The following is a 12657-nucleotide window of genomic DNA, read 5'->3' as shown; positions in this document are numbered from 1 at the left end:
CAAAGACTTATAAGAGGGAATTAGTCAAATGAGTATCTGGGGAAAGACTATCCAAAGAAGAAAAAAGCTGCCCAAGACCAGAATAGAAAGGAGGCCAAGGTGGCTGAAGCAGAGTGATCAAGGCAGTGATGAGGCCAGGTTTTTTAGGGTGTTGCAGTGCAGGTAAAGACCATGGCCTTCACTCTGAGGGGGTGCCCAGTGACATCAGCTGCTATACATTTTAACCAGGTTCCTCTGATCCCATTTTTTTCATATGTACAATGAGACTAATGATTTCAACCACAAAGACGTTTTGTGTTTAGGAAATGACAACGTATATGAAACATAGAGCCCAGTCATTGATATATTAAGTAATCCATAAATACCGATTTTTTCTTCCTACATAATGATATATTAGAAGCATATTATGCTGTATAGGATTTTAAAGTGTCGATCTTAGGCAAGAAATTAGGACTCATTATTAATAATAACTAATAATTCTGAGCATTTTTTAGTTACAAAGCATGCTATGACTATGCAAAGATGGGTAAAACATGTTTTGTCAGCCAGAAGGAAATGGAGACTAAAAGAAGAGACTAATACTTCAATACCCAACGTAGTAAAAGTGCTATCAGAGGGGCCAGCGCTGTGGCATAGCGGGGGAAGCCACTGCCTGCAGTGCCGGCATCCCATCTGGGTGCTGGTTAGAGTCCTGGCTGCTCTTCTTCCTTTCCAGCTCTCTGCTATGGCCTGGGAAAGCAGTAGAAGATGGCCCAAGTGTTTGGGAGACCCAAAAGAAGCTCCTGGCTCCTGGCTTTGGATCAGCACAGCTGCAGCCATTGTGGCTATTTGGGGAGTGAACCAGCAGATGAAAGGCCTCGTGTCTCTCTTTCTCTCTCTCTCTCTCCTCTGCTTCTGCCTTTCTATAAATCTGCCTTTCAAATAAATAAATAAATCTTTAAAGAAAAGTGTGACAGAGTTAAGAACATATAAAATAAAATCTGAACACTCACCTCAGAGTAATTAAAATTTGTAGGATCCAGTTTACATTACACAGAAAATATTTTATTAATGAATCTTGTTTTTTTTTTTGACCAGGTATTCAATTGTGGGGCTCTGAAAAATGCTATGATTGCTGTAGGCAAGAAAAATAGTGCCTTATAAAATAAAACACTATTAAGCAATGGTCATCAAACTACTTAGATATAATCATTTCTATTTACAACTGGAAAAATTATAGAGGAATAAGAACCACTAATGTTTCAGTTTTATAATAGTACATTAAATATGTCACACATCTGACGTATGATGTATTGTAGACTATATGTACACTATAATGAACACACAGATGGAACATTCTCAAGGTAGGAGTGCTTGTACACTCTGTTTTATTGATCAGGCAGTTCTTTCAGCCTGAATTTTATGACCTAAAATTAATCTCAATTTCTAGTTTTAGACAAAAAACCATGAATTTAGCAATGTGTACTAATGTGTTTAAAATGTTAATTCATTTGAACTATTCTGCTTCTGGCAAGCTAGTACATAGAGGAATGGATTTCTGCCCAAAGACATTAACTAAAACATAAGTGTTGAAAATCTAGCAACAAATTAAACATGTAACAATCAGGAAATTGCTGCAATAACTGTGGCATGTCCACTTTACAAAGAAATAGACATTAAATTACGGTTTTGAAATCTGAGTAAAGCAGGGAAAAGCATATCATACTGAGTAAGAAAAACCTGCATAGTCACAGTATACTTACAGTAATGTTTTAAAAAATTAAATGTAAATGTAGGCAAAGAAATATACCAAAATGTGAATATATTAATGAGGCTATAGATGGACAGTAGGATTAGGAATGTCTTTTCCTTTATCTGGAAAACATACAAAACAGAAAGCAATAAACTTGCATTACTTTTATAATAGCATAATAGAGGAAATCACTTATATTTTGCCAATGAACAAACTAAAAGAAAGTAGAAATAGTTTCTTTTAAAAAAAGATAGAAATTTTGCTACCCAGATTATTAATAACTATTTAGATGGAAAGTTCCTGGAGACAGTAAATACTTTATTCATTTTGAGGTGGAGAAAATATACATAGTAGGAAACCTTCCAGAAGTCTCTCTACAGCCTATGAAATAAAGTTCAGACCATAGCTATTTCTATTCCTAAGGGAAACCTGTGTCTTAACAGCTCTCTGCCAATGCTTTCCATCTAGACACCAATTTAAAAAAAAGAACTTTTGTGCACTGAATAACTCAGCCATAGTAGAAAATGAAAAGTGCAACAGAATTTTTGAAATTAAAAGTTATCTGACCACTCAGAAATTACTCTTGCTAATTTGGAAGGCAGACTGATGTACTAAGTGTCATATGCTCTTATTCTGTCCCATGGCTTTCCAAATTCATATCTCATAACCTGAACGCTCACTAATTTGCATAGAAATCTGATTGCCTCCATGATATTTGCACACTGATGTCTAATAAACATCTCAAGCTTAACATGCCCCAAATTGAACTCCTGATGAGCTTCACTGCCAAACCTGCTCCTCCTGTGGCTTTAGTTATCTGTGATAGTTAACTATTGCTGAATAACAATTTATGGCTGCTGTTGGGAAACCTCAGTTCCATGCTGTCCTTTTGTCAGGACTACTTTAATATTCTCACAACATGGCAGCTGGCTTCCTCATAAACGAGCGATCCAAATCAGAGAGCAAGTAGGAAGGCATAATGCCTTTTATGACCTGGTATTGAAGTCATTCATCGTCTCTTCTACCAAAACTTATTCTTTAGAAGTTGCTAAGTCCAGCCCACATTCAAATATAAGGTAATTACATTATTCCTCTTGAAGACTGAAACTTCAAAGACTTTGTAGACATTATGAAACAACCATAACATCTTAGTGAATGGCAGTTTCATTCTTGTAGATACTTAGATCCTTGAAGTCATTATTGTCATCTCAGGAAATCAGACTGGTTCTACTTACAAAATATATCCAAAGTCTAACCACTTTTCTCTGTTTCTACTGTTGCTACCATAATGCTTGAAGGACATGAACATCTTTTTCTTGAATTTTTGAAATACTCTCATGCTTCTACTTTTGCTCCTGTATAATCTTTTCTTCACAAAGCAGCCACTGTAGTTCTTTGAAATCTTGAGTCAGATCATGTCTCTCCACTGCTCAAAATTACTGCTGTGCTGTTCAGTACAGTGGTCATTAGCTATATGTGGTTATTGAACACTGAAATGTGGTTTGTCTGGATTGAAATACACTATAGGTGTAAAATAGTCTATTTAAAAAGGTAATATGGGGAACAATTGTAGAATATTTAAAATTTTAAGATTGATTCCATGTTGATAATATTTTGGATATATCAGGTTAAATATATTTAAATTAATTTTACGCAGCTGGCGCCATGGCTTAACAGGCTAATCCTCCTCCTTGCGGGGCCGGCACACCGGGTTCTAGTCCTGGTTGGGGCGCCGGATTCTATCCCAGTTGCCCCTCTTCCAGGCCAGCTCTCTGCTATGGCCCGGGAAGGCAGTGGAGGGTGGCCCAAGTGCTTGGGCCCTGCACCCTCATGGGAGACCAGGAGAAGCACCTGGCTCCTGGCTTCGGATCAGCACGATGCGCCGGCCGCAGCGGCCATTGGAAGGTGAACCAATGGCAAAAAGGAAGGCCTTTCTCTCTGTCTCTCTCTCTCACTGTCCACTCTGCCTGTCAAAAAAAAAAAAAAAGATAAATTAATTTTACGTATTTCTCTTCCTTTTTTTTTTTTTAAAAAATTTAAGCCTACTAGACAATTTCATGTTTTTGGCTCACATTATATTTTTAAATTTATTTTATTATTATTATTATTATTATTATTATTTTTTGACAGGCAGAGTGGACAGTGAGAGAGAGAGACAGAGTGAACGGTCTTCCTTTTGCCGTTGGCTCACCCTCCAATGGCCGCTGCGGCCGGCGCATCGTGCTGATCCGAAGCCAGGAGCCAGGTGCTTCTCCTGGTCTCCCATGAGGGTGCAGGGCCCAAGAACTTGGGCCATCCTCCACTACACTCCCTGGCCACAGCAGAGAGCTGGCCTGGAAGAGGGGCAACCGAGACAGAATCCGGCACCCCGACCGGGACTAGGACCCGGTGTGCCGGCACCGCAGGTGGAGGATTAGCCTATTGAGCCGTGGCGCCAGCCTCACATTATATTTTTATTGGAAGACATTGATGTGATGGTTTTTCATGTCACTGAGAACAGTTTACTATTACTTTTTTAATCTTACTCCTACTACTCTCCCTGTTGCTTGTTCCTCTCTAGCTACTGACCTACTTCCCTTTGCTTAAAGGAGAGAGAGAGAGCCTCTATAGCTGTTATCTTGTTCCTACTGCCTGGTCAAATACCCACATTGTGCAATTTTGCTCTTCCTTCAGGTCATCACTGTATATCTATTCATCTGTCTATCTGGCAGGGGGTGGGTTGGGGAGAGAGAGAGAACTTCCATCTGTTTGCTTTCTCTCTAAATGCCCACAATGACTGGGGCTGGGCCAAGCTGAAGACAGGACCCCAGAACTCAATGAGAGTCTTCTATGTGAGTGGCAGGGACCCAAGGACTTTAACCTGCTTCCTCTCACAGTTTGTATTAGCAAGAAGCTGGAATAGAGAGTAAAATTTGGACTCAAAACCCAGGCAGTCTCATATGGGGTATGGGCATCTCAAGTGGCATCTTAACTTTTGTGCCATATGCTTACCCAAGGTGGTCTTTAAAATACCACTTTCTCAGTGAGGCCTACTTTGGCTCACCTGTCTTAAATTACAGACTGTCTCCCAATCCCTGTTTTTATCCTTAGAATGTAACACTATCTAGCTTTTATTTGTTTTACTTATTGTATGTGTTGTCTCTTTTCCTCACTAGAGTTTGAATTCCATGAAGGTATGACTTATTTATTTTAGTAATGGCTGTATCCCTGGCATCTGGTAATGTGTTTAACATACTGTGTATATTGGGGCCCCATTAATTCTTGTGAAATTGAATAGCAAATGACTGCAACTTCTGCTTTTGGATACATTCAATGAGAAGACACAGACCTTTTGTGTTGAAGGACTGTTGACAGCAGATATTGGTGGGGAGGTGATGGCAGTCTCTTACATGAGACTCATAAGAAGGAAGAAAGTGATGACAGTCTTTCAAGGGGAGACTCGTGAGAAGGATCCCAAACCAATAAAATGAGGGAGGGCCTGTGCCCCTTTGTATCAGCTCCTGTAGTGTTCTGTGCCTGTAATGTTGATATGCGATAAAAACCATCTTGGTCCTTGCCACTCTGCACAGTAGCAAGTCAACCACTCCAGTTAACCCCTTTTATATACATATGTTTCTGAAGGAGATACCCAGAGAGAGTATAGACACTGATTTGTTACCCCATACCTCACTAATTTTCTTCTGATGTGACACTGTGAAATGACCAAGGGAGGGATATGGTAGTTATGATGGATATGATAGTTTATGATGGATACTGCCTTTCTTGAACCTGATCCAGAAGCTTTCTTAGGAAAAGGATTGTGGTTCTTGATAAGACTGATTTGAAAACTTTTCAAGTTTTTTGGCTTAATCTTCTTCCAGACACTTCGGCTTTCAGTTTCAGTGACATTAAACCAACCTTTTCCAAACAGCAAGTGTTCTCAAGCCTAAAATGCCCCCACTCTGTCTTGTGACCAATACCAGTGCTAATACACATCTGCTAAACAGTTAGAATTAAAAATAAGGAAAGAATTACTCTATTATTCTGTGTAATATACCTAAATTTGAGAAAAACACAGTTATACACTTTATATTCAGTATTACATGGGATTTCTTAGTTATAAATGACTAATTGACTCAATTTTAAGTAAATCTTTTCCATGGAGATCTAGGTTTAAGTGCTCTATTACAATTTAAAGATATAAGCTAGTGGTATGTAAGTGTATTACTTTCTCAGGTATTTATATTTAGCTTTCTTTTAAGTTACTCTTTAGATTTAGGAACTAGCTTGTATCATTCAAGCCAATATATTTGTTCCTAAAACTTGATTGCTTTACCTAATCTTAATTTGCTTGGTTTAACAAATAGAAGTGAAACTAAAAAAGTTTATGGAAAATGAAATTAAAGACAGAGAGTCTTCAAAAAAATTAATGGAAAATACATATTATGAAAAACATGTATTTGCATTTAAAAATTCTTTTAAACTAAAACAAATATCTCTTAATTCAATTTTCCCATGAATTTTTAAATTATGCTTAAATGTATTCTTAGTATGCAGTGTTACAATAATTTATACTAAAACTGATGAGAAAGTCTTACAGAATTTTTTTTTTGAAAGTGCAGTTCCAGGAAAATATATTTAAGCACACAACAGAACTTAAGTGTGTGTCACATTGCAAACTTCTGCTTTAATGGTAGAATCAAAGATATATATATGTATATATATATATATATATATCTTAAATGCCTAACACTTTTAAGAAATGTTTTTCTCTCAAATAGGTTCTGCTTTTAAAAAATTTACTTTTAATAATATTTTTTAAAGTCTTGTGAGAGTTGGGGTGGTTACCTGGAATAATTAAAGTTTTATTAAAGTTTTAAATGTGATGGTTTAGACAAATGCACTTAAAGCAAAGAAATATATGTGAAAAGATATTTTTTCACAATCAATAATGTTTACTGTTTCCTAAGCTATGTAACATTGCAAAATAATGAATTTTAGGGCTAATAATGAATTTTAGGGGATTATACTGTTGAACAAAATGAAATGAATAAGACATTCGTGGACAATTGTTCTCAGCTAATTTGAGCTTGGAACTCTGAGTCAATATTGTAATACCTATTTTAAAAATTTGCTTGTGTAAATTATAGAAATAGTATTCATAGATCATTTCAACTATTCCATATTTTCAGTTTTACCTAAAAAGATATTAAAAATAAGTTTTCTGATGATATTATTAAAAATAAAGTTATCATTTGGATTCATATTTTTTAAAGTTTTGAGAAAACTTACCTTTTCCCTGACTTTTCATTGTTGTTGTGATCCCTTCGGCAGTATTCTTCAAATAACAGATTCTTGGTTTTTGAAATGTTGGTAGTGATAAGTATCTTTATTGAGAACAGAAAGTGCACTTAGTATAGCACAGAACATACTGTACAGCCCTTGGTGGAAATTAGAAAGTTCAAATAGATAACAATTTGGATAAGCTGAATTAATAAAAGCAACTGAAATCAAGAGTCATCAAAGGACACATTTAGGACTGAAAATAGCAATGTGCTTCCATTTGAAGATGAAGCTAATGTAACCAATCATGGTCATTGTTATGGGTTAAATATTAGTAGTGTGCCTCATGCTCCCCATACTCCCAATTTTTTTTTTGTTGAAGTTTCAACTCCAAGTGCCTCAGGATATAACCTTATTTGGAAATAGTACAATTGTAGATGTAATTAATTAAGATGAGGTCATGCTGGATAGAGTGAGCTCCTAATCCAGTATGACTGAACTCCTTATGAAAAAGAGGTATTTTGATACAGACATGATTATAGGGAGAATGTTGAAAGAACATGAATAAGGCCGTTTACAAAATGAGAGAGGTCTAGAAGAGAGAACCTTCCATTGTACACCGCCCCCCCCTGCCCCCCCCGAAGGAACCACCTTGATTTTGGACTTCAAGAGGCCCTTGAACATTGAGATTAAAAATTTCTTACATTTAAGCAACCCATTTTGTAGTACTTTGTTATGGAAGCCCTAGCAAACTAATGCAGTGGTTTCACAGGATAAAAAATGTCACTTTACTTTGTTGAGAGTATAGCAGAAAAGGATACAGGGTCTGCTCAAACAAAAAATGATTTAATACATTTTTAGGGTAAATGTGGAATACATTTTTAGGGTAAATGTGGAATTGTAGATGTACCAATTGACCGCATACTTGGGGAGACATTTAATTTTCATTGTGCACATGTCTAGGCTGAGCCATTGTTGAGAACAAGAAACAAAAAACACTACAATAAGCAGTGCATGTGGAGTATCCTAAAGATTGCAGCACTAGGAAAAGCACACAAAAATGCAAGTTGGACAATTGAATTATGTAATTCACATTAATTGCACTCTAAGAATTTAGATAATTCAATGAATTTTATCTTACACATATTAATTACATTATTAGATGAAGAATATTTAAATGGTTTAAGAATATACTATTTGCAAGTATCTTCCAATATCTTAAAACTTCATTTACTTTAAAAATATGATATACTGGGGCCAGTGTTGTGGCGTAGCAGGTTAAACTTCCCCCTGTGACAACACCAGCATCCCATATGGGCATCAGTTTGAGTCCCAGCTACTCCACTTCCAATCCAGCTCCCTACTAATGCATCTAGGAGAGCAGCGGAAGATGGCCCAAGTACTCCATGCACCCACTTGGGAGACATGGAAGAAGCTCCTGACTCCTGGCTTTGGCCTGGCCCATCCTTGATTGTTGCAGCCATTTGGAAAGTGAATCAGCAGATGGAAGATCTTGCTCTCTCTCTGTCTCTCTTCCTCTCTCTGTAACTCTGACTTTCAAATAAAAAAAATAGCATTATACAAAAAAAAAAATTCAGCAATAAAAAAGAATGAAATACTGTCTTTTGCAACAAAATGGATGTAATTGGCGACCATTATGTTAGTGAAATAAGCCAGGTTCCAAAAGACAAATATCAAAGTATTATATATATTGACATTTTGAGATTTGATTATTGTTTACAGCTCTTATCTGTACTCTTGAGGAACAGAGATCTTTCTACTTACTAGTTTTTGAATTCTTTATTTACTTGAAGGTTAAGCTTGTGATTTTAAAATAAACCATAAGTATGTCATTGTAAAAATAAGAAAAAATGAGAAAGGAAGAAGGAGGGAAGCTGAGAGTATAGGAGGATGGGAGGGTGGGGTGGGAAATATCGGTAAGCTCTTAAATCCATATATATGAAATACATGAAATTTGTTCACCTGATACAAATAAAATAATTTATTTTTATTTTTTTTTTAATTTTTGACAGGCAGAGTGGACAGTGAGAGAGAGAGAGAGACAGAGAGAAAGGTCTTCCTTTGCCGTTGGTTCACCCTCTAATGGCCGCCGCGGTAGCGCGCTGCGGCCAGCGCACCGCGCTGTTCCGATGGCAGGAGCCAGGTGCTTATCCTGGTCTCCCATGGGGTGCAGGGCCCAAGCACTTGGGCCATCCTCCACTGCACTCCCTGGCCACAGCAGAGAGCTGGCCTGGAAGAGGGGCAACCGGGACAGGATCGGTGCCCCGACCGGGACTAGAACCCGGTGTGCCGGCGCCGCAAGGCGGAGGATTAGCCTGTTGAGCCACGGATCTGGCCAAATAAAATAAATTTTAAAAACCCTGATAACACTGTATTCCAGTTCACACTGGGCTGATGCTGGCTGCCTGAATCTTAACCTTTCAAAATATCCTTCCCTCAAAACTGTGAATTCAACAAGAGTACAAGTAAATCATTTATGAAATTAATTCTCTTAATCTTTAAGAGAGGAAAGATACTACAAACTTTAAATTATCTGAGAAAGAAATGAAAAATTTTAAACAGTTCTTATTGTTGTTGCAAGCATACAGAGTGAGGAAGTGAGTCTTTAGACTCCCTGGGAAAGAGGGCAGAGGATCAGGAGACTTGTAAGAAGCACAGTGAAAATCTTCCTGAGAAAGGGAGAGTAAATTTAAGTGTTGAAAGTCTAAATAAAGGGCCAGCGCCGTGAATCATCCACCTGCTAGTTTATTTCCCAGACAGCTGCATTGGGCCAAGCCAAAGCCAAGAGCCTGGAACTCCATCCAGGTCTCCCACAGGGTGGCAGGGGCCCAAGTAGTTGTGCCATCTTCCACTGCTTTTCCCAGGCCATTAGCAGGAAGCTGGAAAGGAAGTGGAGCAGCCAGGACTGGAACTGGCACCCATATATGGGATGCCAGAGTTTTAGGTGGCAGCTTTACCCTCTCCACCACAATACTGGCCCCTGTTTTAGCAAGTTCTGTAACTCATTCTGGTGCACACTATAGAAGACGGCAAACTTCTTCCAGCTAAGGGATGACTGGGAAAACATTGGTAGGAAACTGGTAGTGAATATATTGATACTGATTGTAGCTATATGTCTAAGAACTGGTTGAGATGTGACTGGAAGAGCAGTATGTAAAGCATCATATTTAATACCTAAATAAAAAGAATATAACTAAAAAATGAGAAAATAAGGATCAGAGATAGAGGAATCTAAAATAAGTTACTTACTATGTAGGTAATATGTAAAAGTCAGATACCATTTAAAACTGGCAAACAAAGTAGTTCAAAAAGTAAGAAGTAAAAAGAGGATTAAGGGCCTCATAAAAGATATAATGGCAAAGATAACCAGTAGAACAGCTCAGTTTGATGTGTGTGTCATCATGGACTGAAAAAATTGCTAAGACTTTCTTGGTACAAGTAAAGGAAGGGAATATGGAATATACATTTAATAATGTATTACATGAAGGCTAACATGAATTTGATAGTTGCGTTGTGAATGCACAAGAAGATATCTTTAGTTTTAACAAATACATGCTTATAATAGGGTAAAATGGCATGATGTATGTAACTCACTCTCCAATAATTCATAAAATTATTTAAGAACAAAAACAATTAAAATGTGAAACATCAAAAATTAGTAAATCTGTAAAGAATACATAGGGTTTTTGTATAATTCTTAAAACATTTAATATACATTTTAAATTATTCCAAAATAAAAGGTTAAAAATTTTATGTCAATTAGTCATTCCCAAATCAGTTATTTATTTCAGTTCCCTGTTATACAGATTTATTAAATGTGTTTGGATAAAACAAAGTTTTCACTTCTTTAAAATATTCTGTAATCAGACTTCACTGATTAAAGTCAGTCATATTAGCAAATTTGAACTTTAATGATGAGACACAATTTTGACAAGTATTGTCTTTCTCTCTGAAAGCAGAATCATGCTAAAAATTGTGAAGATATAAAAACAAATTTTGATGTTAAAATTAAAAAAAATTTAAAGCTGTATTTATTTTAAAGTTAACAGAGGGAGAGAGACAGAGAGACATAGAGACAGAGAGAGATCTTCCATTTGTTGCTCACCCCTCAAATGGCCATAGTGGCCAGAGCTGAGCTGATCTGAAGCCAGGAGCTTCCGCTGGGTCTCCCACATGGGTGCAGGGGCCCAAGGACTTGGGCCATTCTCCACTGCTTTCCCAGGCACATTAACAGAGAGCTGGATCAGAAGTGGACCAGCCATGACTCAAATTGGGACTCATATGGGATACTGGTGCTTTCAGGTTGGGGCTTTAACTGCTGCGCCACAGCATCAGCCCTGATACTAAAATTTTAAATATTGAGATGAAATTATAATTTTCTTAAAGTATTTAAAAGGATGATTACCAGTTACCTTTTTTTTCCCACTTATTTGACAGGTAGAATTAGACAGTGAGAGAGAGAGACAGAGAGAAAGGTCTTCCTTCCATTGGTTCACCCCCCAAATGGCTGCTACGGCCAGCGCTGTGCCGATCCAAAGCCAGGAGCCAGGTGCTTCCTCCTGGTCTCCCACGCAGGTGCAGACGCCCAGTCATCTGGGCCATCCGCCACTGCCTTCCCGGGCCACAACAGAGAGCTGGACTGGAAGAGGAGCAACCGGGACTAGAACCCGGTGCCCATATGGGATGCCAGCGCCGCAGGTGGAGGATTAGCCAAGTGAGCCACGGCACCGGCCCCAATTACCATTTACCTTTACAATGTGATTTGAAGCTAATCAGAGAAAAATATATTTGATTATTTCTTCACATTCCTCATCTTGTAATTCTGTGATCATTTACTATAAACTTCATGTGAATAAAGCAGAAAAAAATTTTGCATTGAGTATTTTAAGTTTTTCACTTTATACTGCATAATCTTAACAATATCTTACAAGTAAGTCTGGTTATTCTTTTAAAAATACTAACACTCAAGGTAACAATATGAATTAATTTACTCAGAGTGGAAATAGAAATGATGAGTCCAAGTGGTATTTCCTATTATTTAAGATTCGTTTATAGCAGCCTTATTCCAGTTTTTGATACAATAGTGAAATATTATGTTTTTCTTTTCTAAAGATATGGATGTCATGAGGCCCTTGATAAATGAGCAGAATTTTGATGGGACATCAGATGAAGAACATGAACAAGAGCTCTTACCTGTGCAGAAGCATTACCAACTTGATGATCAAGAGGGCATTTCGTAAGTTGTACAGTTTATAAGTGTCCATTTTGTATATATTATGTAATCATCTTGTACAGAGAAAGAATTTTACTAGATTCTACACACAAAGGTGAATAAAGCACAGTCGTCACTTTCATGGAGTCAGTAGTGTAGGTCAGAAGGGAGAAATACATTTAAATCATAGAACAGTGTGTAGGAAATGATGACATACACATACATGGATCTTGAAAGAAGGAAATTTGGGATTGAGAGTTCAGGAATGTTTGCAGAAATTGCTTCTGACATAGCTAGGTGTTGGACCTTAGGAGATGGCAAACACTTGGTAAATGAAGAGTATGAAAAACAGTCATAGGAAAGCAGTGGCACTTTTAAAAAAATATTTTTGGTATTTTGTCATCATTAATAGATTTGAATAAGTTCTTTA

The 12657-nt window shown here is 37.3% G+C and overlaps 1 protein-coding gene across 2 annotated transcripts in view; it reads left to right on the top strand.

Annotated features, from left to right (window-relative positions):
- The window catches only part of SLC36A4 (solute carrier family 36 member 4), a 76078-nt gene that overhangs the window by 17983 nt on the left and 45438 nt on the right, over nt 1–12657 (top strand). For both annotated transcript variants that reach the window (XM_062196864.1, XM_062196865.1), the window contains exon 2: nt 12128–12251. In XM_062196864.1, coding sequence (XP_062052848.1) covers nt 12128–12251 — 124 coding nt within the window. The remainder of the gene's footprint in view (nt 1–12127; nt 12252–12657) is intronic.

This window comes from Lepus europaeus, chromosome 7 (assembly GCF_033115175.1).
Source record: "Lepus europaeus isolate LE1 chromosome 7, mLepTim1.pri, whole genome shotgun sequence".
In the NCBI taxonomy this organism is placed as follows: Eukaryota; Metazoa; Chordata; class Mammalia; order Lagomorpha; family Leporidae; genus Lepus; species Lepus europaeus.
Note: the sequence above shows the minus strand (reverse complement) of the source record. Positions and strands in the feature narration are given on the sequence as shown.